At 43.9% G+C, this 27,106-nt stretch overlaps 1 protein-coding gene across 1 annotated transcript in view; it reads right to left on the bottom strand.

The window, feature by feature from the left end:
- The window catches only part of slc4a3 (solute carrier family 4 member 3), a 37,454-nt gene that overhangs the window by 10,000 nt on the left and 348 nt on the right, over positions 1–27,106 (bottom strand). The window contains exons 2-6 of the mRNA XM_030787116.1: positions 16,335–16,491; positions 9,910–10,160; positions 9,197–9,378; positions 6,856–7,079; positions 664–806 (exon numbers count right to left, since the gene is read on the bottom strand). Of these exons, the coding sequence (XP_030642976.1) occupies positions 664–806; positions 6,856–7,079; positions 9,197–9,378; positions 9,910–10,160; positions 16,335–16,491 (957 nt within the window). The remainder of the gene's footprint in view (positions 1–663; positions 807–6,855; positions 7,080–9,196; positions 9,379–9,909; positions 10,161–16,334; positions 16,492–27,106) is intronic.

Genomic DNA, 27,106 nt, shown 5'->3' with positions numbered 1-27,106 from the left:
TATAACATGCACAAAATACAATGAGCAGGTATATTATGTCATCAATCTCATATTCAAATGCTTGTCACAGAGATCCATCTACACATCATTTTCCATACACAGAACCAGCAGCTTGACTGATAATCAATGTGCAAGAGATATATGTCACGCAATTACAGATCACGTCAGCGGATTTACACACGGTAAAAGCATCAGTAAATAAGGCCCCAATATGTTAGAGCTCAGGGGACTGGGCCCCCGGCGTGGATTGATTTAAGGATTAGAGCAGCCTGTGACACTAATGCACGCACTGAAAAACGGAGAACCCTGCCCCAGCTGACTGAGACTTTATGTAATTAATCCATTTATCGGACCTGACACCGACTCTGAGGCAACTCCGTCTGTGCCTGAGTGGCACGCAGAGAGAAAGGGGTCGATACAGACGTGGCGGGAGAGGACTTAGCAGGGAACTGGGGAAGCGTCCAGGTAATCAGCACTTATCTCCCATCTATTAGCATACCTCATTTCAGATCTTAACCTTGGTCTGGATTACCCAGCGGGATACTCCAGCGTATGCTGACGGCTTAGGGAAATGTGGAGACTGACATATGATTTAAACACAGGGAAAGTGTTGTTAATAAAGTGTAAATAAGGAAAGAGAAGAGACGCATTTTCCTCCGGCACCTCGTGAGTTTTCTTCTCCATCCTCTTCCTCTTCTTCAGGCTGGAGAGAGGAGGCGAGCTGTTGCTTGTCCGCTGGATTTGACAACGGGACGATTTTTTAACGAGGTGACGCCTCACCCCTGGGTTATCCTCGAACCGGTGACCTGGACGAAAAAAAAACACAAATAAAGAAAGAAAGACAAAGAGAAAGAAGGAAAGAAAGAAAGAAATGCAAGACCATCAGGACCAAAATCAACATAAAACACAAATACATGGGGAACAGTCCTCCCAACGAGAACATCTCCTAAAAACTTGTATTCATTTCTTTATTCATTTCTTTATTTAATTTTTGAAAACTCCTATTTAAAATGGCAGATGAAACACTAAGGGTAAAAGGCAGTAACTGCAGTATGAAACCAAATGACAGGTCCAGGGCCTCTTCAAAAAAATAAAATAAAAACATGATCATGGATCATGATTTAATGTTGTTTCCTTTCAGCCCACAACCCAAAGCTGTTTTTTTCTGTAATTGAATTTGGGATAATTGAAGGAGGTCTATGAGTTCTGCTCACTCTCCAACCCCACCTCCCCTCTCAGGGCCAGGCAGAGGGCCACAGGGACCCTGTGGAGGATCCCCAGCTGGTTTGTGTTCTCACAGTAGCCGCAGGTCGCACAGTATTTTGTATTTTTTATAATACCACTGCATTTTATTTTATTCTATTTTATTGTACTCCATTTAACTTTATTTTATTTTATGTTGTTTTATATTTTTTTTCTCTCTCTCTCCTTCCTTCATCCTGTTCTCTCTCATCTCACAATCGTAACGATCTCCTCCTCGTTCACTCTAAAACCCCGAAGCCCGGAGCCGATGTCCGCGTTCTCTGAACTGTGCCTCCTCCCCGCGGGGCACATTCCTAACAACATGAGGAAGATGCTGTCTGGCTGCACTCTGCCTGAGCCCTTCTCCTGGCAGCGGAGCCGCAATCCTGGAGGAGAATCATTCAGCCAATAATTGTTGAGAACATAAGAGGGTGAAACCAACTCTTAGGCCATAAAAGCCTCTTAAACTCCCTGAAATATTGGCTCTAGAGTTCCGAAACAAATGTCCTATCGACATAACCGGAGAACAAGAGTCAAACACGCTTTGCATGCGAGAGCTCTCCGACTTCTAACTAATGCACGGAGCCTAAACACGCTACGTGTTCTCTGTTGTAAATCTGATCAGAACTTCTGCGTCGTTTTGTGCGCTTAAACAGCGCAAGGGACAAAAAGCCTTTGAGCAGTGAACTCTGGCAGACAGTCTAGCTGCGCTAAAGACTGGGCTGTCCCTGAGGGAGAGGAAAACAGCTCAGATGTTGAATAAGTGTTGAGAGGGAAAGACCTCGGGCAATGCACTGATTAACGGTAAAGACATCCGGGTAGAAAAAAAAAATAAAAAACCCTGCCTTCCTGAACCCGACTGAAACTTCAAAAGCCCCCTTTTTTCCCGGAAAACTCTAAATGAATCAGCTGCAAGCACAGCACCATCTAGCCACAATAACACTGTGATCTTTATTGCTTTTCTGGTAGATGGAGAACATTCATGGCATTGTCATGTTAGAGACACATCAACATCTGTCAATGGAGTAGCTTAATGCATGGCTGAACCAGCAGCTGTGCAAGGACAACCCATGGGGAAATATCAGTTGCTCTGTTCACCACAGTTGTGTCACATTCACAGAGGTCTCCCAACTGCTTCGATTGTCATATCACTAAACATAGAACTGAGGCCAGTCCTGGCATTAATTAGCTTGAGTCTCTATGTGCGATCAATAAAACAGCTCAACTGAAAACTCCCACAAATCAATTTTGAATGTTAGTCACGTCCATACAAGGCAGAGTGCTCTTCAACACTGTCACGGCCCACAGTCATCAATATGGGGGCAAAAAAAAAGCAAGCTATTGGTTTTTACTGAGTTGTTGTACTGTGGTACTCGTAATAATTCTTCATAAAGTCAACTTCGAGGATGGAGGAAGTGCTTCTAGTGAGCCACAGTGACCTGTATGACTCAAGGTAACATACCAGCAGACTGAAGCCATTTGCACAACGTTAGTAACTTACTATTTGGTTCGACCGGAGAGCCCAGGTGAGTGTGGATGGACTCCAGTAAGTCATAATCATCAAAGTCGAGCACAAACTCTTCAAAGTCCTCGAATCCATCGACATTCCAGAGTCCCGATGGACGCTCCTCCCTGCCATGTCCCCTCCGGGGCTCCTCTTCATGCTCCGCGCCGGAACCCACCCGCACACGCTTCTCCTGCCCCACATCTGTCATCTCCTCGGCCGATGGCTCCACCGCACTGCGCTCCGGGTGGGTGTACTGCTCATCCACAATGCAGCTTCCTTCCACGCCGTAACGCACAGTCAGTCCACGTTAGTCCAACTCCGCACTCCGGCTCTCAATCCAGATTCGGACCACAATCCACAGATGTCCCCACACTTTTAGGGTGGGGGTGGGGGTGGGGGGGGTGTCCCCTCTCAAAAGAGCTTGACCTTCACAGACTAGACAACAGAACAGAACTGAAGAGCATCAACAGTGGATCTCGCAACAGAGACATGAAATGTAGTTTCTGAATCCCAATCATCCACTGACCTATGCTTTAATGCTCTTCAGTGTCCTTCGATACCCAGTGTAAATTCTGAATGCAACAGAAAGATGGCAATGAAAATGACAAAAGACAGATGAAAAATCAGTCTCAGGACTCTTCAAAAGAGCGAGCAGCAACCGAAATCCCTCCCCAGACAAAAGGTATCCGCTCGTCTCTTGTCACCAAGCGCAATTACAGATCCAATCAACCACTGATCAGCAGAGAGCCCAAACCGCATTGCAATCGCAAGTTCCTCTTCGATAGTTGGATGGAACCGTCAGGCACACAAGAGACAAAATATGATGAAGAGCTGTGAATATGCCAAAGGAGAGGAGAGCAGGAGCAGGTGCTTTGAGAAATGTTCCTTGCAAACAGGAGAACAGCAGCAGGCTGTCTGGATTTCGACGATGCTACAGAGGAAATGTTGACACTACTCATCTACTTTTTTTGGTTTTTTTTTTTTTTTGGTCTGTGGCTTATCTATTGACCAACCCTGCGGGTTTCCATGACGCTGTCGATTGATCCTGCAGCGGTGCGGGGATAAAGGGAGTGGTCTTGTGTGAGTGTTGCTGTCCTGTTTTCACCCACCGGCCTGACCACTGTGGCTGGAATGAGTCAGAGGTCCAACGAGCGTTCCCCCCATCGCGTTCTGCCGAGCTCCGAAAAGACGTGCCCCACCACGAGGCGCACGGGAAGTTGTGCAGCACGTGAGCGATGAGAATGAGGCCGCAGGAGCTCGATGAAAAAAGATAATACCATTGGTCTGTAAGCTCATGCTGACAGAACGCAGGCCAGCGTCTGAGCGTCACAGACAGGCATCAACTCCTACATCGCACTTAGTCAAAGAAAGCGTCCAGATGCACAACATGGTGCCTCACATCAACCAGTGCTGTCTCTAGATCTCAGGTCACCATGGAAACCACGACTGCCCCTCTCTCTCTCTCCCTCTCTCTCTCCCTCTCTCTCTCTCCCTCTCTCTCTCCCTCTCTCTCTCCCTCTCTCTCTCTCCCGCTCTCTCGTGCTTCACTCTCTCCCGCTCTCTCGTGCTTCACTCTCACTTATCCAGTGAAAGCACCTCTACCTGAACTGCTTTGTACCTCTTTGACCCCTGACAATACAGCCGTTTTTTTCCCATACACAGAAAAACCGTTAAAGACGTACAACATCTTAAAGCGACGCACAATATAGGGCAAACATCACTATGTTCTGTATCAGTATTTGGTCAGAACTTTATCCCTTCTAATCCCATGTAATTGCATAATCCATAACACACATCCGTGCTCATCATATGACTCTGCCTGGACTATAAACTGCAGCATCTGCTCCAGACAGACAAACTTAAAAATAACGTTGATGGAAAATACCTCCCTGTGCCGTGAAAAGATCTCAGCGGAATCAGTGTGTTTACGTAACAAGAGTAACTGGGCACATGAACCGCCATGAATAAGCCATTACATGTTGGGCCGAATGTGTAATCAGTGGAGTGGAAGAATGAACAGGCTTGAATATGAACCACCCTTGATAGGTTGATTTCTCAGGGTCAAGCTCGAAGTGAAACGCCTGGTCCAGTGTGAGAGACCCTGTTTCTAATTCTGAATGGTGTAGCAGTCAATGAGGCCTGTGCTCTAAAAGCAGGAAGGGCCACAGGCTGGATCGCTGTGAAGGATAATCGATCAGAGCAACTCCGTTAATTATAGCCACGGGCTAGTTCACTGAATCGCCACGCCCTCACCCAAAAAGCTCATCCGCTCTACAATACATTCACAAAGCGCTCCGAAACTTGCTGGCCATAACAGGGGTACATCAAAGCACTCCATTTTCAGAAGCGGCTCATTTTAGTGACACGTATTTTGATGAGTAAAGAGCCTCGTATAATAATGCGGTATATTTTAAGCTTATTTTCTAATCAGAACTGCATTGTATTCTGGAAAAGGTGAATGCACAGTGCATTACCTTATCTCCAGGGCAACCATTACAGTTTGTCTGTACTAAATTAGTTAACTAATTTCAGAGATCAACAAAAAGACAAAGTAAAAGAAAAGTCATAAAAGCTACACCGTCTGAGCTGCAAATGAGAAATGTTCCGCTGATCTTTTGACTTCAACCCCAGCACAACAGCTGGAAGGGCCAAACTGAGCATGGGGTCCAAACTAGAGCAGCAGACGAGAGCAAACTTCTTCCTGCAGGCAGAGCTGATACCGGCTGAGGTAAATGACTGAAGTAAAGTACTGACTGAGGTAAATGACTGAAGTAAATTACTGACTGAGGTAAATGACTGAAGTAAAGTACTGACTGAGGTAAATGACTGAGGTAAAGTCCTGAATGAGGCAAAGAACTGAGGTAAAGTCCTGACTGAGGTAAAGTCCTGACTGAGGTAAAGTACTGAGGTAAAGTCCTGACTGAGGTAAAGTCCTGACTGAGGTAAAGTACTGAGGTAAAGTATTGAGGTAAAGTACTGACTGAGGTACAGTACTGAGGTAAAGTCCTGACTGAGGTAAAGTACTGAGGTAAAGTACTGACTGAGGTAAAGTGCTGAGGTAAAGTCCTGACTGAGGTACAGTACTGAGGTAAAGTACTGACTGAGGTAAAGTACTGAGGTAAAGTACTGACTGAGGTAAAGTACTGAGGTAAAGTGCTGACTGAGGTACAGTACTGAGGTAAAGTACTGACTGAGGTAAAGTCCTGACTGAGGTAAAGTACTGACTGAGGTACAGTACTGAGCTAAAGTACTGACTGAGGTACAGTACTGAGGTAAAGTCCTGACTGAGGTAAAGTACTGACTGAGGTACAGTACTGAGCTAAAGTACTGACTGAGGTAGAGCAAAGGGTAACCTCTGTACAGACTGGGCACATGGGCTTCCAGGACCCTCCCATGGACTGTGTACAAACAGCGTGTCTGATACGACTCTTGTGGGTTTGTTGTGGTTATAATAACATCCTGAGATGACACAGCCTTGATACTTTCCATCCATAAAAGGATTTTTTTTTTCAGCCAAGCTCACCCAGTGAAAAGGACTTCAACCCTGACCGCATTTTTGAAAACCCGGGCTTGTTTACCGGGTCAGTGTGACAGGACCGACATGGGAGTACTTAGAAATTCTGCTAGTGAAGTCCTCACTGCCTGCAATGCCAAAGTTACACCCTTAGTCCCAACCTCATGACAGAGCTGCTGGCACATGTCTCTCTGTGTACTAAACATACTGCACTGAGACATCCTCAGCTCACTTCTCCAGGGGCTGCAGGAGAGATACAGCTGATACAGATCAAACCAAGCTCACAGAGCAAACCCCGAGATACTGCAGCTTAACTTATCAGCGATTTCACACAGATTTAAACAATGAGAGATTTCCATAGACAAGACTAATATTAAACACACACAACATGTCAACTGTCAAAGATCCCAATCCTTGTTCTCAGTTACTGAAACCTATAATTACATGCAAACATATGTAACTGTAAAAGGAGAGAGAGAGAGAGAGAGAGAGAGAGAAAGTGAGGTAGCGTAGTCTTTAGGCCTCCTTTCAAAGGACGGCGTAACAGATTTCTTGTCAGTCAAACCCTGACTGCTTTTATACGCGTTCTTACTCTTCATGTCGTCCAGGTCAGCGCTGGCCAGCATCTGGGCCTCAGCCTCGTCCGTGGGCACTTTCTGGTACACGGCCGTCTCCATGCCAGTCATACTGCCGATGCAGATGCGCTCCCGGAGGTCGTAGCTGGTCCGCTGCGCCCCTGCCAGCCGGTGGAGGGGCTTCCGACGGAACCAGCCTCGCGTGGTGGTGACGCTAGGGGGTTCAGAAGAGGGGCTAAACCTGAGGGAAACAACACACAGTGCATTTTAATACAAACGCAGAAAACGCCAGAAAACGCTTGGAAATGTATCTGTTAAAAAAAAAAAAAAAAAAAGAAAGAAAAAAATTAATGGAATGTTTGGTATTTAAAAAAATTCAGAAACAATTTAAAAACATATAACAAGTTATTAGTAATAAAAGTTGGAGGTGTTCTAAATTTCATGATGTCCAAAATACTGTGAAATTTTATTATAGTATTCAGTCGTATTTCAGCCATTGAGCCTGACAGGTAAAAAAATAAAAGTTTGTCATTTAAATGTATTACATTTAAATGACTAACTTTGTATTACATTTTACATATCAATCCACAAGTGTGTTACTAAATCAGGTTTATGGTCACTATATCACAACAACAGTAGTTGGGTTTACAGCTTAACAGGATTTCTCAGTTAGCGTGAGTTAGTTCAGTTTGATCAACCCAAAATCAGGACTGTCCGACAGGAGTGAAACTCCTGACTCTCAGACTGGAAAGTTCTGACTGTTTTATATGATCCTAGCTTAAGGAGAAATCCCGTTTTGAAGCACGAACCACTGAAATGAAACCACTGCTCTTTTTTTTTTTTTTTTTTTTTCATTATCTTGTATGAGGCTGGGAAGGCAGCAGAGGGCGCTAGAGAACAAGCATGCTTGTACATGCATCAAACAACCACTGTCATTTGTTAGTCTCACTCAGTTCAGATGACATAACATTGCGCTGTGCTGCTGTAATCAGTCACTGTCCTGCTATAAGGAATCCTCTGGATTAAGTGGTGGTGAGTGCTTTTTGTATAACTGCATGAGAGGAAACAGGTAACTGACCAGCACTGAAGAGATGATCTCCCTGCATGTGGTATACATAATTCATAGCCCCTAACTAATAATTCATACACTAATTGCTATGTATGCTCATGAGGCAGATGGGCTTCTCATGAACACTGTGTTCCCGAGCAACGATCAGCCCCACAAACATTAAATTGTCTTTGAGGACAATGATTACCTCACCTTAGATACATTACTGAATGCTGTTTAAACCAGATATGCACCGTACACATAAATCACATAGTAGACTAATGTCTAGTCTAATAACAAAGGTTCATAATGGTACAGTTATTGACTGAAAGGCGTGTAAGTCTATGTGATGTCTAAAGTGAACTTGTGCTATGGGTCCTTCTTTCTTCCTAAGCCTCCCAGAGATATGGCATCTTTGAAAAGCAGGGAAAAAGTCAATAGATCCACTAATGGCTCTTTTAAAAGCAGACAGACCTCATTTAGAATCCTGACAGGAGCATTGCCGTGCACTGCCGCAATTACAACATTTGACTCCAACAGACTTTTACAGGATTTTTATCTTCCTGCAGTACGTTATGACAAGGTTGTCTGGGAGTAGAAACAGCCATAGAGGACATGCCTATGATTTTCATTTATCATATATCCAGGCAATTAAAAGAAAAAAAAAGTGTATTTATGGAATACTGACCAACCATTTTCTGACATTTAGTAAAAGTAACTCACTGACATTACAAACCTATAATACAGTCCTGATTGGCTCCTGATTAATGTGACACACTTGAAATAATCAAGAAATGATTAAAGACTCTGTTCACTGAAGTCAAATGAAATGCACAGTTCACAGCGTTTGTTTGTCTTTGCAATGGCACTTCAACAAATGGTGTCACTGTTCGTAAAGTAAAAACTGCAGATTTATCATTCATTTTTATGTTGAATGTTGAATAAAAGGCCAAACATCATAGCTCATGGTCGTTTTTCAAACGGTCCACTTGTGTGATCCTAATCAACACTGCGGTCGACTGTGCAGTAACTAACCTGAACTGTAAAATGAAAATGTTAAGTAATAAAGAGTATATTGTGTATCCTGGAAATATTTGCAAATACTGCGATACTATATTTTTACTATATAAATAACGCCCCACCAGTATTTTCCAACAACAGTCTCAAATAACATTCCCCCAAAAATCAATGACTCAGTTTTATCACAGTCAGGACCACAGAAGCTTCATGACCAAAACAGCGTTGTCCCGTAACAGAAACGTGGTAGTAATATCCCTGTCTACCTCTGAGAGAGTGTGCAGCCAGCTTACCTACTGGGCACCTCCTCTTCCTCCTCTTCATCTTCCCCTTGCCCTCCCTGTGAATCCTGCTCCTCTGCACGGACGGTCTTAGATGAGACCTCCTCAGCTCTCCCCTGGGTGACTTCGCTCTCCATGTGAAAACTGGTGTTGAGGAGGGGGGGCACCAGGTCCTCTTCACTGCCCAAACTAAACTGAGAAAGAACAATATTCATCACTCTCACACATCTTCCCCTGACACGTGTGTCCAGGCATATACACACACACACACACACACACACACACACAGGTGCAGTCACACACACAGTCAATCACCAGGACATGAACTGTTCCCTTTAGCTGAGTACACTGAGCAGGTCTCACTCACTTGCTATTAGGACCAGGTTTTGTCTGAGTTGCAGTCAGCAGATGTTTATTTATCTGGTGTCAGCTCTTTGGTGTTTTGTCAAGTGCTCAAATTTCAGATGAGCCGTATTTTTGGTTCTTTTTTTTCTCCCTTCATGTCTCATGTCAAACACCTCCTCAGAGAGTAACAGGGCGTCCATAACTGTTTAACGATCTACTCTCTATGTAATATGACAGAATTTGTTCACTCACACAGGCACAAACATTACGTGAATTCACTCATACATTCTGTTTCTGCCTTTACAACTAGACAGCAAACACAAATCAGACAGTCATATGTCAAATGCCCAACTGCCAACAGGTGCATCACATCCAGGTACCTGCGGCTGATCGTCAGATGGTTCGGTGGGTGTGGCGGCTTGGCCCTGCCCCTCGGCGTCCGACTCCGCCTCCTCTTCGTCCACCTCGTGGATCGTGGGCGTGACCTCAGAAGGAGGCATGGAGGTTTTCTTTTTCTTTCTCTTTTTCTTACGGCGGCGCTCCATGCTCAGCACCCTCTTGCGGAAACGCTGGGGTGGGGGCAGGTGGGTGGAGAGGGGGTGGTGGGTGTGATGGAACGTGTGTCGGTGATCTGGGGGGCAGACAGAGGGTGATGTCAAAGCAGAATCAGCAGCAATAACAAAAGAAAACAGTCAGAGAGAGAGAGAAAGAGTACAAACCCAATCCACCTACTTCTACACCAGCAAGTAAAGGGTTAAGTGTAACATATCACGGAGAGGTACAGAGCTCTAGAGACGGGTACCGAGATTATTCCGGAATTCCTGACCGATAGGCTCAGAGCAGATACTCTGCTACGCACTGAACCCTGTAATATAAATAAGATGTTTAAGAACTGAGAGGGCTCAGTTAAAACAAATACCTCTGTGAGAATAATATGCTATGTTACCTGTCAGTGTTGAGTTATGTACATTTTAGACATGGAAAATTACAGGCTTAAGAGAGTTGTATTGAACTAAATTGTGCTATAAATAATATGGGACTGGCTACGGAGAAATAGTACTGTGTCAGCAGCATGGCCTGGCCGTGCTATGGTTTCACATTCCGTATTACAAACCATTCACGCATCTGCATTCATACTACAGTGCTAAAGGGAAAATAATGATACTTTGCAAGGCGTTGTGGCTTGAATACAGGGGAGGTAACTGAATGTGTGAGATGTATCATACACAATGTGTAGGGTTTCTTTTTCCCTCTGCAGGAATTTGAGGAGATATGACTGGGTCGGAGGACCCTGGGAGTCGTGCAAGAAGGACGTCGAACCCGCATGTTGTTGATGAAATCCGCAAACCTGATCCACTGGATGACAGATAAGAAACAGGTCTCCGACAAACTCTAAAGGAACATACTTAATAAAGAGAAAAAATCAAAGGGCCTGGGTAACTTTTTTTGAGATTGTAAAAACGTCTTTGGAACAATGAAATTGAAAAAAAAATGAGCTTACAGTTTTCTTTCAGTCACTTTATTCTTCGGAGCGGGATTGAGAACAGTTTAAGAAACGCGTATATTTATTATTTTCCTAGCGTATTTATGTTTGCCAAAAATAAATGCTAAACACACAGACACGTCTCTGTAAGCCTGAAGAGCTTCTCAGACCGTTGTTCTGAGCCCATATAACGTGTTAGTTTACAGCTCTGTTCCCACTGGTTATACTTAATCGGATTAGATTTTACATTTATCACACTCCGTGTTACACTGACTCTATCTGACGGAAATCCTGTGACATGAAGGATGGAAGGATGGAACTGAGTAAGGACCAGTGGAGCGCTGTTAAAAAAAAAAAAAAAAAATACTCGCTCTTTTGTCAGAAATATACATTTTAAACATTTTATAGCTTTAAAAAAAGATCTATCCCACTCCTAGTTACGCTATTTTTCCCCATTACCCATGCCATTTTATAAGCTTGGTTTTGGCATTTATTCATGTCTTCTGTAAAGAGCTGTTAGCCTCTTCTGTAATGAGCTGTTAGCCTCTCAGAAATGATGAATGACTGCGAGTGGATGAGGACAAAAAGTTGGGGGGGGGGGGGGGGGTGAACAGCGCTTTCCCTTCCCACAACATTCACGGCTGAAGTGCCCTTGGGTGAGGCACTTAACCCCCAACTGCCCCCCCGGGCACTGGTGTGCTGCCCACTGCTCCTGGTGTGTGTGTGTGTGTGTGTGTGTGTGTGTGTGTGTGTGTGTGTGCTCTCTAAAGGTGTGCACGGGGGGGGTTAAATGCAGAGGTTAAGCTCAGTGCGCACTGCTCGCAGTGTGTGTGTGTGTGTGTGTGTGTGTGTGTGTGTGTGTGATGACAGATTCAAAAGATCAGAAAGACGTCACGCAACAGGCTCTGGCACAGAACAAAAAATCCATCCAAATATTTATCAAACACCATCAAACGATTACTTAACCTCTGAGCTTAACCTCTGCATGTCTCATCTAGTGAAATGATGACAGACAGAAAACTTTCCACCTCATATGTGGAGATTAACAGATTAGAAGACCTACAGATTCTGAGCTCAGTTCGTCCTTTGATGTGATGAGGGGTGAGGAGAACAGTACCTGAGCCTCCGGAACTCACAGAGGTACTTTCTAAGAGATCATTATTATTACTGTTAAACTGTACTAAATCTATCAACAGCGCTTATTAATATTACTACTGAGAGTATTTTCTAAAGTTCCTTATATACCTTAACCAATTTAATCATTAAAATCTAATAGGCCTGCTGCGCTTAGTTGACATAATCGATGACGTGGACACTGAAAGTGCGTCGACATCACTATTTTACACAGACGCATTGTAAATTCATTCTTATGAATTTATCTTTTTTGTTCTAAAACACTTCCGTTCATTATAACTAATGTTTTTCTTCAATGTCACTACGTAATTGCTGCATGCGTGATGTCAGTCGTTTTTGGCTCGGTCATGCGTGATGTCAGTCGTTTTTGGCTCCGGTCATTGGTCAGCTCTGGTCAACGCTACAGTTTTGAAAAATCACGGTGGCTGCGGCAGAGTCCGACTGTGTTGCGGAACAGGTTCAGTGTAAAGGTTCCCGAAGACCCAAGAAGAAAGGGAGTGCTTCTAACTGTCACAAAACAAAAAGGTGGTTTGTACACCGTGCAAAGTTACAATGGCATACCACAGCTACACTGGCGCTATGCTTGAGCACCTGAAGAGAAAACACACAGGCGCTATTCTGGATGATGGACCGCCAGAAAATGCAAAATCACCATTACGTGTTGTCTATTTTTACATGTTTATTAAATTACCATTAGTATAGAGAGCTTTTGAATATCTTTTGTCCTTGTAGCTTCTAAATACACTCATTATTAAAGCCATAAAGTCATCTGCCTGCTACCTTAAAATTTCCATTGGATAAAACGAACTTAAATGAAAAGGTTACTTTTATTTTTTGGAGGAAAATTAATCTCATAGATTAATCGACTAATCAGTAAAATATCGATAGATTAATCAACAGAAATACCGTCATTAGTGGCAGCCCTAAAATCCATGACAAGGCGTAAGGCTTTTCAAATAGTAGAACTAGTTGTAGTAGGAGTAACAATAATGGAACCAAAACAAACAATAGTAATAATTAGAACTGATAAGGAGATCGTACAGACAAACACAGCACCATAGATGAATGAATGTAAAACAAAGGATTTTTGTACACTGTCTAAATCTAGCAGCCTAGCAGCGAGTCCATCAAATCCCAAGGCAGGTTAGCAATTATACCAGAATGATAAGAGACGGGGGGAATAAATGTCTACTATGAGCAGAGACTCTTAGTCATGCCAGTCTTTCCTGCTTAAGGAATCTACCCAAAGGAGACTCAGAAAAGAGTTATCAGAGGAGCTAAAGTAGACTCAGTGCCAAATGAACTGCAGTGCTAAAGTTGTGCTCTGGTTGATTCTGGGGGTGGGGGTCTTGTTTGTCTGGAGGATGAGAGTTTGGCCTCCGGACTGGAAACAGGAGCAGGAGATGATCACAGAAGGTTCTCTTTGTTTTGACTGTTTGTGAGATCAATAAAGGATCAGACAGTTGCCATTACAGACAAAGGAAACCATGAAGTCTGCTCCAACATACGGATTATTTGGCATCTAAGATCAGCTGGGGATTGACAAAACTGCAGAAGGAGAGAAGAGGAACATTCACTAATGGGGCAGAGTTTTGGACACTGACGTGACGCTTCTAAATATAACCGTAACACTGATTTGATATTGTCCCAGTCCTCTGGGTGTTTTATAGGCTATAACAGATGTCGGAGCACCAGTGGCTGTTAGGTGCAGCCGTTCACCTCCCCCCGTACTATTATGTACGCTCTTGAATTTTGTGCCACTATGAAACACCAAGATCCCCTTAAAAAGTTTCTAATATAGGAATCAACAAAATGACATTTGCAGGACATATTTCATGGCTCCCTGTCAGCTACAAAGCAAGCCAATGACACCAAAAAAGTAATTCCAGCACTAGTCTACACACTGCAGCCTGACCTTACAGCGAGTTCTGTACCAGCACTAGTCTACACACTGCAGTCTGACCTTACAGCGAGTTCTGTCCATCACTATTCTACACACTGCAGTCTGACCTTACAGCGAGTTCTGTCCATCACTAGTCTACACACTGCAGTCTGACCTTACAGCGAGTTCTGTCCATCACTATTCTACACACTGCAGCCTGACCTTACAGCGAGTTCTGTACCAGCACTAATCTACACACTGCAGCCTGACCTTACAGCGAGTTCTGTCCATCACTATTCTACACACTGCAGCCTGACCTTACAGCGAGTTCTGTACCAGCACTATTCTACACACTGCAGTCTGACCTTACAGCGAGTTCTGTACCAGCACTATTCTAGACACTGCAGCCTGACCTTACAGCGAGTTCTGTCCATCACTATTCTACACACTGCAGTCTGACCTTACAGCGAGTTCTGTACCAGCACTATTCTAGACACTGCAGTCTGACCTTACAGCGAGTTCTGTACCAGCACTATTCTACACACTGCAGCCTGACATTACAGCGAGTTCTGTACCAGCACTATTCTACACACTGCAGTCTGACCTTACAGCGAGTTCTGTCCAACACTATTCTACACACTGCAGTCTGACCTTACAGCGAGTTCTGTACCAGCACTAATCTACACACTGCAGTCTGACCTTACAGCGAGTTCTGTACATCACTATTCTACACACTGCAGTCTGACCTTACAGCGAGTTCTGTCCATCACTATTCTACACACTGCAGTCTGACCTTACAGCGAGTTCTGCCCAGCACTATTCTACACACTGCAGCCTGACATTACAGCGAGTTCTGTACCAGCACTATTCTACACACTGCAGCCTGACATTACAGCGAGTTCTGTACCAGAGAACACGACAATGACACTGTGGAAGAACACAGAATCTCTTGATATGTCCATGTTAAACAATTAACTTTACTGTTTGGTAGTCAGTGTGGAAAATAATCTTTTTTATCAATACTCAGTAGCATACCATCACTAAGCATGAGTTACTGTGCCGAGAAACACGCTTGGCCAAGCAATGCACCTCTAATATTTATCAGTGCGTTGTTCAGTTACAGTCTGGGGTCAAAAAGGTCAGCGGATGGGTTAATGAGTGAACGACAGTCAGAGCATCAGTGACTCCTGGTTCCTGACCCCTGTATATATATCTATATCTATATCTATATTTATATCTGTATCTATATTTATATCTATATCTATATCTACATCTTTTTATCTGTTTATCTGTTTATCTATCTGTCTGTCTATCTATCTATCTATCTATCTATCTATCTATCTATCTATCTATCTATCTGTCTGTCTGTCTGTCTGTCTGTCTGTCTGTCTGTCTGTCTGTCTGTCTGTCTATCTATCTATCTATCTATCTGTCTGTCTGTCTGTCTGTCTATCTATCTATCTATCTATCTATCTGTCTGTCTGTCTGTCTGTCTGTCTGTCTATCTATCTATCTATCTATCTATCTTGCCTATTTTGGGAAGAGAGAGCGAGCCCTTGGACCCTGTCTTCACAAACCCCTGAAAACAAAGGCATTTGCTCAAAGCCACAGGACCTGAGAGGTTTGAGTTTAAAAAGGGTTGCTCATTTTAAGCTCTTCACAAAAACATTCAAACGGCTGTGTGATGATTGGCCTCCGGCATTAATCAAACCTAATCAGTCTGGGTAACGACAAGATTCCCCCTCCACTCTAACAGATCCCTCAATGGCTAATCCAAAGAAAAAAAGAGCAGAATTTGCAGTCCAATTACGTAACCCTTCTCTCTCTCTCTCTCTCTCTCTCTCTCAGTCCGCTAGGCCAAAAGAAATCTCAGAATGATGTATTCTGCATCATTTATTTATTTGTGGCTATGTGATTTATGGAAAACTACAGAACAGACAGGGGTCAGAGTGCCAGGGGACCACGGGATCCTGACAGGAAATGGGTGTGCTGATTAAAGCTCTTCTGTCGGACTTTCACAGGCAGCGTTTGGACAGATGTCCTTCTCAGGGACAGAGTCATATATCTAAAGACAGAGACTAAACACTACAGAGTCTCACCACTTATTTGAACTTGGGAGAGAAGGTAACCCCTAATTTACATGTTTGGTGAGAGCCAAGCAAGGATTTGCAGTCTTTATTTGACTAGAAAACCAGCACGAAATGAAACGTGTCCGTTGACTTCCTCTTCGCTACGAAACCTCGCAATATGACAGGTCAGAATATGAAATCTCTCAGCCCTAGAGTAATCCACGAAGACTCACTCACACTCAAAGTCCTTCTCGTTGTAACAGCGACCCATCTTGTCTGCGACGTTAGAGGCAGACTCAGTAATGATATCCCCAAACCTCTCCACGGCCAAGGCCCTTTCCCAGTCTTCATCCTCAGTGCCCTCTGTAGAGGTCTTCTCCTCCTCCACCAGACCCTAAACACACAAGCAAAGAGGAGCAAAAGTCAGTCTCACGCATGTGGGGCCTAGCAGGATGTCCTCTATGGTGTTGAGGTCAGAAGAGACATACGCATGACTCACACAAGCACGCATAACTGTTTGCCTTTGTACACACTTACAAAATCTTCCTTACAACATCTTTGCCTTCACACACAGAGATAGATGGTCAGTTGCGCCTGGTCATTTACTGGTGTCACAAATCTGAGGGTTCAGCAGAAAAAGCAGAAAGTACTCTTTTTTTTTTCTCTCAGATATGGGTAAAAGGGTTTCGTTATCTAGGACCTGCAAGGCCAAAGGCCCCATGTGGCTTGGGTATATCTTTGCCCGAGAAGTTGTTTTCTTTAGTCGGTAACATCATGACTCAGTCGCAGTAACAGTCTTGTGTGAAAGGAGAGGCTTACAAAGAGTGGTTCCTCTCCTCCTCTTCATTTATACCAACACTGAACCTAAATAAAGAAGACTTTTACAAAAAGCCATCTCTGCACCTCTGTGCCTGATTATCTTACCAACAAAATTCTTAGCAGCACCCTTTCTTTATGCCTGTGTCATGGCTGCACGTTTTTTCTTTGCTTCCCTATCTCTTCCTGATGAATAAAGTGGTTTTGACTGACAACAGTTAGTTTTATTGGCTTCTGAGTCAAAGTATTTCATCCAAGACATTTTGAGAATTAAAATCCATTCTCTCGTGTGTTGGGACATTGCAAATCAGTTTTGTTTGTTTGTTTTGTTTGTTTGTTTGTTTGTTTGTTTGTTTGTCTGTTTGTTTGTTTGTAAACTGAACTGAGCCATGTGGCAACTGCTTGGTGCACATTAAGGGAGTTGGCCCCAGAGTCCACTGACCTGAAATATGAGTACGTTACCTCTTAAACTGCCATGCATGTCAAAGCCCATGAGATATCTGTGTTCTTTCTCTTTATCTGACGCTGGTTTTGTTTATCAGGGGAGAACTAACCATATACTAATTAGGCCCATTAATCATGTCACCTCCCTCTCCTGTAGTCCTTTGGTCAGAGTGGTGTTCGAAGGTTAAAAGGCAGTTTGCCATATTATAAATATCAAGATCATTTACACTGTGCAATTATAGTGTAATCTGACACCACAAAAAGGCAAAGGAACCCTGCTCTCTGCATAGCTGAACAAAGACATTCGATTATTTCGTGGGTTGATTTGTCATTGGAAATATATTGCCAGTATGTAATGTGTCCAGTGTGAGTTGTAAAGTGTATCCTAAGCACCGAGGCAAGATCACAGTGAAGTGACGGGATACTCATAATTTAACATGGAGATGATTCATAAGGGACTGATTACCACCATGTTCTGCACTTCACACACACTGCATTAGCTCCTTTCAAATCACACTAAGTCTTTGGCAATGACCTTTCCCTGCACCCTATTCACAAAAATGTTACTGATATCCCAATTCCAATGACACCCTCTGCATGGGTTTAAACCATTAGCCTGTCTCCTGTGGTCCTGTAAAAGTCTCTCTGTTTCCTGCTAGGCTATGATCTTGAGTGTATCACTGCTCCATCAGACGTCAACCCAACATCCATCCCCCTGCACCCCCCCCCCCCCCCCCGCTCCTCTGTAAGCCTGGGTGGGGCTTATCCATCTCCACATGACATGTAGTCATAAAAAGGGAGGCAACCGCTATTGGCTCCAGGAACTCCCAGACTTTGATGTGGGCTTTGAAGAGAGTGGGGAGTGAGCGTGTGAGGGGGGGGGGGGGGATGAGATGATGATGTTGGAGTACGAAGCTGCCAGATCAGTCAGTGTAAATGTCATCCTCCCACTGTGGTGGGGGTGAGGGGGAGGGGGGGTCTGGCAGCCAGCCCCAAAGCCACGCCATCATCAACCACAAATGCATTCGCCATCACCTCTGTCATGTCAAACAAGGCTCACTGTACTGGACTGGGGAAAAAAAAAAAAAACCCTGACAGCACTAACTTAAGCACTACAGACGTGGTTAGACTTCACAACCAGAGTGCGGCAGATAAATGCTACGTATAGGGCGATCAAGCGTGGGCTGAGAACAACGGAAAATCAATATGTTGAAACAGCTGATGAATGAATGAACCCCAGCAGCCACTTGTGACAGAAAGAGAGAGAGAAAGAGTCTTATCCCTTCTCTTCCATCATATTTCAGCAGGACTCTCACCGTTAAATGTCTCTATTCTCCAGCAGAACAATCTCGCCAAGCGCAGAGAATCGGCCGTCCTCTTTAAGAGCACGCGGATAATTAACCAGAGCAGATGGGCTAAACGCGACAAAAAAAACAGGGAAAGCGACGGCAGGATGGAAAGCCACTAATTAAAGAAGACAAAGTCCTCTTTGTCGATTGTGTCCCTTGGCTTTGCGTGAGTTAATGAGAACAACATTTCATTAGTCGGCTAGTGCCTAGGCCGCGCGTAGCCTCTTTCATCCCCGCACAAGCGGTGACTTCAATAAAGACGGCTGACCTACGCTAGTCAGATGATAAATAGCTGCCTCGCGCTGTAAAGAAAAAGCCTGGACAGGGGCCAGAGAGCTCACAGCCACAAGGGAGAGAGAGAGAGAGCGAGAGAGAGAGAGAGAGTGAGAGAGAGAGAGAGAGAGAGAGAGAGAGTGAGCAAGAGAGAGAGAGAGAGAGAGACAGAGAGAGAGAGAGAGAGAGAGAGAGAGCCGAAGGTGGGGGCAAGAGGGCGTCGGGGCGTGGGGGATGGGGGGGGTGTTTAGTGATCACAACAACTCTAAGGTCATCCAGATTCACTTGACCTTTCAGATCACAGTTTATCCCTATCACACAGGGTGGGGGAGCAGGCGTCTTTGTGCTGCTCGGTGAACTGCCAGTTTGACTTCAGTCTCTCCACAGACTCGGCCTGAGAACGCTGCTGATCTATATCCTCGTCCCAAGAAAACGACATGAGGCTGTCGTGTGATGTAACATCATCTCTCTCTCTCTCCCTCTCTCTCTCTCCCTCTCTCTCTCTCTCTCTCTATCTCTCTCTCTCTCTCTCTCACTCTCTCTCTCTCTCCCTCCCTCTCTCTCACTCTCTCTCTCTCTCTCTCTCTCTCTCTCTCTCATCATTTATCTCTGTCTCCAGCTCTATAGCACCCCCCATCTCTTTATCTCATTCATCTTTCTCTTTTTTTCTCATCCTTCTGTGTCTGCTGGGTAATTGTTTTTTTTCCCTTTAATTGTAATGATGCCATAAAAAAAGAACAAACAAAATAAAAGGAATGCACAGCTGTTTAGTATATTGCTTTTTAAACAGAATTTCCCATTATCTCGGCACTGTGCTCCCTCGCACAGAGGACAAGGGTCCTAAACAACATTCGTTTCTCCTTTCTCTCAGCTGGAGAGCTGTCTCATTGTGCAAATGTTAATCGCCTGGTTGAATGTGGGAATGAGAAAACAGAAAAGGTTATAGCTCGCGGCTCTTTTCAGTGCCACTCCGAGGCAAACAGAGGCAGCGAGGTAAGGAAATCAGTGTGGGCACCGCTGATGTGTTTGCTCATTCTTCATTAGCGCTCTGGGTAAACTGCAGATAGAGTTACGCGCGTCACAGGTGGGCAACCCGGACAGCCCGCGGCCCACACACTGTTTTAGCTATTCTGATAAGAGCTACGGCTTGAGTGCCCACAGGGAGGACAGAGGAGAGAGGAGAGAGGGGCCCCTGGCGAAGTCGCCTTGCAAGGCCGGAGCGTTAAAGGAGGCATTGTGAGGGGGCTGGACTCTCCCTGGGAGCAGTTTGTCCTTATAAGGCTGCTGAGCTAGGTATCATTTGGCCCTCCGTGGGGAGACACACCTGAATTCTTTGTTTTGAGAGCTGTGTAGGTTCTTTCTCTCCCTGAGGTGCCACCAAATGCAGAAATCTCCCAGAAACCCCGGAAACAGGGTGGCTGGACGGCAATTGGGGGAGAGATTTTTTACATTGCAATATGCAGCTAATGAACGTTTCAGCGATTCTGAAGTTAAATATTGCACAGACTTTCCCCATGTCCCCCTGTCCCCTCCCCTCCTCTCTCTCTCTCTGACTGCTTCCCCCCCCACCAAGACCCCTGACTATCTTCCTTATTCTGTTCCAGCTTTAGCTTCAGCTCCAGAGAGCCCTGCTCACCTCCACGTGTCAGTCAGCCATCACGTAGTCCGTCACAGCACTCATCTCCGCACAGAACTGGCACAGTCTCACCAGCTTGGAAAATCAGCGTCGCTAAAAAACTCTTTTCGTTACCGACACGAAGTCTCGCTCATGGTCTCCTAAAATAAACCTCAGTAACTTCAGTCTCTCACACTGAACATGGCTGGGCCTGTTCCTCTCCCTGTCCTCTCCTTCCCTCACTACCATGAGTGTAAGAAACTCCACTAGAACATCTCTCAGATGTTTCTTTTGGTTCAGTGTGCCTCTTCGTGAGTAATAATTCATACACGCAAAGCTGCCTCATTTGGGTATAATAAAGGAAGTGAGGATGTTATTGTCTATAGTTAGTTGCTGGTCCTTTTGTGTGTAGTTCAGAAGTTGCTGTATGTGTATGTATCGTAAATGTGCCTTAGTTCCACCTAGATCCCGAGTTATTCAACAATAGATTCATTCTGTACCGTCTGGATTTGGTCGTTGTTATTATAAACAATGCTTTATATTCCCATTTCCATTCTTTGAGTGTGTGACACATCATTTCCTGGTTTACTGAATGTAGTGATCCAGGGACGTAGTTATCTAGGAGTGCTGAATTTGAAAAGTATAATCATACTCGCTACATTAATGCTATTATTAAGTAGGCATATATGTTAGCGCTAATGAAGACTTATGTTGGATCATTTGCAGGTTCAGTGTTCAGTGCTGAGCTATAAATAGATTTTTTCAGAAGAACTGTAATTTCACTGGGTTCAGATACTTCAATAAGGTTATGGTTACAGCTAAATAATATTAGTATTCAGTCTAATATTCACAGAGAACCATTAACCAGAATGTATCTGTACTACTGGCACAGCAGGGTTTAGACCATCTCTGACAGACCTCTCACAGAGCTGAGAAAAGACAAAAAACACCATAAAGGAGAAACAAAACAAAAAAAAGAGAGAAGCTCTAGCCGCCACACTCGAACTGGAGGTTAAGTAAAGCTACAGGTCTATGGAACAAAATCACCTTACACCTGATTATGTGTATTTACACGTGCCTCCTCTGTGAACAAGAGCACTTACTTCAAGGGCTTAACGTGTTGGCCGAGAGGCTTTGAGGCATCTGGAATAGAAGGCACTCCAGAGCCGAGGCGATGACTGCTCGCTCCGGAGCAGCTGGAGAGGAGCTGCAGCTGGTAGTCTGCTCTGCAGCCGTGTTGTCATGCCAATGCAATCCAGCTGGACCCTGGGGGTCACAGCTGCGGTAAGCGTAAGTTCTACGTAAAACCTCTGGAATGGAGCGTGTCGTGGCTTTGGTTGTAGGCAAAAAAATAAATAAATAAAATAAAAAATCTGACCACACTGACGGAGACACTATTATAACATCAGGCTTCTTCAGCAAAAAACCCAAAGTACAGATCTACACTTAACACTGAAATGGCATTTAATCAGTCAGCCACACGTTGTAATCCACAGATCTCGGCGGTGAGCCGATGTTCAGTGTTTAATAGACTGAGTCATTGCCTAACGAGCTGCAAATTGTGCTATGGGCATCATTAAAGTTAAGAAGCAATGTTCTGTTCTCAAAAACTCCTCACTTAATACTGATATGTTTTTTGCTCTTATTTTTTTTTCCCCCTCAGGGGGTCAGGACACAGTCCAAGCCAACGTAAGACATGGCATTTTCTGCACGAGTAGCGAATGACTCATCAGAATTATGGCAAGATAAAGTTCATCGTGCTGCAACCAAACAAAAGAGGGATTTCAGGTTGGCAAAAAAAAAAAAAATCAATTCTCTGCATTCTATAGGACAATGGAAGCATGTGGGAATAAATGGGTAAACAAATCAGTTTTAAAGGGAAGTGGAAGCATTTTAATCAGCTGCTCACCGGTGCTGACGAGTTCAGCAGACGTGAGATTTGGACGTTTTCTCACATTTTGAACCACGGAGGATTATCAGTGTGTATATGCCTGTAGCAAGTTATTTCCCGTCTTGTCTTCAGTAATTTAATTTAATAGCATAGTGAGGAAGGCATCTGTCCCTTTCTGATCCTGTTATACAGTATGCTGTTGTGCGTTCCACACATACGAACCTAAAGTTTCAAGTTTCAAGTTTTATTGTCATTTACTAGATAACAATGTGGACATCATTATCAGTAATGAAATTCTTGGGCTCGGGGCCAGCTCAACTTGCAAAATGTAGTAGGTAGATAATAATAAAAGAACAATAAAAAGTAAATATAAAGATAACATAAGGAGATATATACATAAACAAGGAATATATATGTACATGTGCAATAAATAGACAGAGGAAAGAAATGTAGAAAGATAAAAATATAAAGATATAAGAGTATAGGAATAGAAGAATGTGAAACCATTTGTTCAACGTTCATGTCCAATTTCTCCCTACTTAGGGTTGAGAGGGATCTTCACCTGGGTGTCTTAGCAGGTGGTTTCAGAGGAACAGTGTGAGGGTGAGGATGGGGCGTGATTCTCAGCGTGTAGCTGCCGTCTCCTCCAGTTCTAAACACTCCTATGATATCACACTGGTGCCATGGCAACCGCGGAACTAGTGAGGCAATATGAGCTCTGATAACTGAGTGACTAGCTCTGACCTTGCTCCTCGTGAGTGCTGCACAAGCAGCGGTAAACCAGGACCCGAGGGAAGAGATTGCCACAGGGAAAAACAGAAGATCCGACCCGTCACAGAGACAGACAACTGTGAGCAACAACTCAAGATACTACTACGAGAAGATCAGTTACATCCAGGCTTGGACGTCAAAGTCAAACAATTAATCAAGGATGAAAAACAACCAAGAAGTGTGAATTACACGCGCAGCATTTTAGCTCTTCGATGCAAAACTGCGAGCGCATCTTCATTCTGAGCACAGATGCTGTGCCACAAGGACTAATTTGCATATTCACATCTGATTGCACCCACATTTCACTGGTGAACATTTAACTCGCGTTAGTGATGTTTATTCGGTATATTTCAGCCATTTATTGGCGCTTTACACCGCTATTATCTGCAATATTGTTTTCCATTTCAGTGGGTCAAGCGCTCAGTCTGAGTGGTATACTGCCTGTATTTACCCACATGAACATGACACTACGTCTCCTCCTGCATGAGCAGGCCAGATGAGAGAGTAACCTGATGAGCTCTCATTTGACGTAAAACACCTCGAAATCAGCAGTGTCAGGTAACTCTGAGAGCGTGCGGGACAACATCAACACAGTTAACTCCGAGTTTACTCCTGGGATTAATATCACACAGGTCAATTGGTTGTGTATGACTGCCTTTATATGGTGTGACATTATACCATGGTGGCGCTGTTTCACTGTCATAGTCACGCCTTGCCCGGCAGCATTAAATCTTCAAAAAAAAAAAAAAAATGATGTGTTGTATACTTTTCATATTTATCTGGGACAAAGAGAGAAAAATCTCTGTCTCTCTCTCTCTCTCTCTCTCTCTGTAACCCCTGCATTTGAATGAAGTGAGACTCTGATATGTGTATTTGCATGTGAGAGACTCAGTGGCCTCCAGTTTCTCCAGCAGTCAGCACTCGGTCAGTGACAGGGCAAAAATAACCATCAGTGTCCATTCTCACTGTTTGACTGTTTGATTTAGGGGTCCACAGATATAGTTTCTTCCAAGACTGATAGTGATACCAATTATCAGCAATGAAGGAGACTGATAATCAATATTTGGGGGCCAGTATTCATTTGCAGTAAATATGTAAGTTCAAAGTTAAGTGAAAATTAAGCTCCCAGAAGGTACAAAAATTGTCGGTATTTTGTCAAATAAATGTTTAAGCTATTGTTCTAAAGGTATAAAATCTATCGGGAGCTGTCATCTCAAAGTGCGTGTGTGTGTTTGACTCCTGACTCAGTGTTGATTTTGATTGGAATTCTGATGCCATCGTGAGCAACAGCAAATCAGACAAGAGTATTTAGATGTCTGAGTTTTGATCCAATTTTGAATGATAAATGGAGTGAGGTCATTTACTGAATAGTGTCTACAGTGGTTAGTTTAAGCCAGAAACAGCAGAGAGAGCAGGGATTGGTCATGTGTGTGTGAATGCGGCATAAGAGACAGCGAGCAGAATAACTTTACTGAGTGAGTATCGTAACCTCCGGATGCTCTTCTTTACCAACTACTCAGTGACTCCTGTAACTTTAGCTCTTCTTACGTTTCCACTCAGTGAAGTAAGAAAATGCTTCTCAGAGCTTCTGTTCCCTGCATCGCTACACAATCACAGAGAAGAGTGCTGATTGGCTGTTTGCTCGTCACTGACCACATTTCAGTCAATCAGATAATGCTGTGGGCGGGACATTAAGCTAGGCTACAGAATTGTGTCAGAGGAGCATGCATCACATAAAAACTGTCTTTCCTTTCTTTTCTTTTCTTTTCTTTTCTTTTCTTTTCTTTTCTTTTCTTTTCTTTTCTTTTCTCTTTTTCCTTATTTTTCTTCTTTCCCTCCTTCCTCTTTGTTTTTACCCCCTCGCTGAATATGTCAGTCAAAATGAGGACTCCAATCATCAGCAAAGTGCCAACTATCGGCTCCGATTATTAGCCAGAATGATAATTGGCTGACCCCTATAATGATTGAATCCCATGAGTCCTTGTCCTGGGTAACACCCTAATAAACACTGACTCTCCAGTAAAGAATAATGCTGTGTACAGATTTTCCTCTGCCAATAACAACCTATCGTTCTGTTATCATAATAAGCCTATGGGGTTTGATGTATGTATGATGTAATTGCTTGGTTCATCCAAAAATTCTTCATCATGACCTAAGACTGTTTTCTGTACTATATAAGGATATGCTGCTTACAAACTAACAAATGAAGAGCTAACATTTCTAAAAAATCAGACACAAGACACCAGACCCCACACTGGACATCTGGAATCGCCAAATGCTCCTCACAGTCCAACGATTTCCTGTGAGATGGGTGTTTTGAAGAGGCAGTTTGCTGTCTGATGAGACTGATTCTGTCTCTCTCTCTCTCTCTCTCTCTCTCTCTCTCTCTCTCTCTCTCTCTCTCTCTCTCTCTCTTGTTTTTTAACTAACACCAGAGCGGGGGGGGGGGGGGGGGTACCTCAAACCCACTTGTGGTGATTGTGGAGTCTTTTCGAAAAAGTGACATAAATATGAGTGTTGTCATTACATGACAGCCTGAAACAGCTGCAGTTTGGGTGGGGGGGGGGGCAGGGGGGGTTACTAGTCACTCAGCCGTCCTGGATGGCTGGGTCCTGCCAACACCTTTCACATTTTCTTATCATTATTAATTCATTCAGTGCGAGGCAGGCCATCACCCAGCCCAGGGAACACATGACCCAAAAACTCCCCCGTCATCTCACATTATTTTGATTCTTTGCTCGTTGTTCAAAATCCTCCAGAAGTGGATAGAGACACTAGTTGAAACTTGGCATCAATGTTTCCATGAAACATTTAAGTTGATGGAGGAGTAACAGGTTTAATATTAATAAATAAATGAAAGAGTAAAATGATGCAACACTAAAAATACACACACACACTCACACCCACACAAAACCCCCACAAGGGACAACGTATATTTTTAGCCTGATAAAATACAGCAGTCACTATCAAGACAAACCTCAACTTTATTGTCCTGTGGTCTTTCTACACCGAGTTACATCATCGGCTCAGTCACCCACTTTACACCTCCACCAGAGTAAAAAAAAAAAAAATTCCCTTAGACTCTGTGTCTATTGCTTCATTTCATATCATAATCTAAAAGAAAAACCCCTCAGCCAACAGCTGAACTTGAAAGAGAGCTAGCCGCTCTGAATCAAAGTTAAAGTCTGAATCAATCAAAAACCTGGAGGATTTTACAAATGTACTAACGGAGCATGAGTACAGGACAATACTCGACTATAGAGTGAATCATTCCATTCAGTGCATCACCAGATCTCTCTCTCTACCTGCTCACAGGTCAATAGCTGCAGTAAAAAATCTGTCTCACAGAGGGAAGTACTGAATCCAGCATATTACATTACACAGACTTCTGAACCTGTGGACTGTGTCTTTGCCTAAGGGGACACACAGAAGCTCCCTGTGGTCTACTGAGTTTCATCTGATGCTCCCAGAAAACGGCACTGGTCCAAGTAGGTTCGATCCACTTTCATTCTGACACACAAACACACACCCCATCACACCAGCACACACACACATGCAGAGTACGAGACAGAGAGAGAGAGAGAAAGAGAGAGAGAGGGAGAGGGAGAGAGAGGGAGAGAGAGAGAGAGAAAGAGAGAGGGAGAGAGAGAGGGGGAGAGAGAGAGAGAGAGAGAGAGAGAGAGGCAAATCTATGCATGCTAAGTGCTGAACTGTGGTGTCGACTGGCTCTGTGGCTTTGTTCTCTGTCTGATCATCAGAAACCATAGGTAAATGAAGCTCCTCACTTACCATACCCAGCATGCAACAGGCCAACCACAAATGTCCAGGAGACAACCCGGCAATTATGTCT

Source organism: Chanos chanos, chromosome 10 (assembly GCF_902362185.1).
Source record: "Chanos chanos chromosome 10, fChaCha1.1, whole genome shotgun sequence".
Classification (NCBI taxonomy): domain Eukaryota; kingdom Metazoa; phylum Chordata; class Actinopteri; order Gonorynchiformes; family Chanidae; genus Chanos; species Chanos chanos.
Note: the sequence above shows the minus strand (reverse complement) of the source record. Positions and strands in the feature narration are given on the sequence as shown.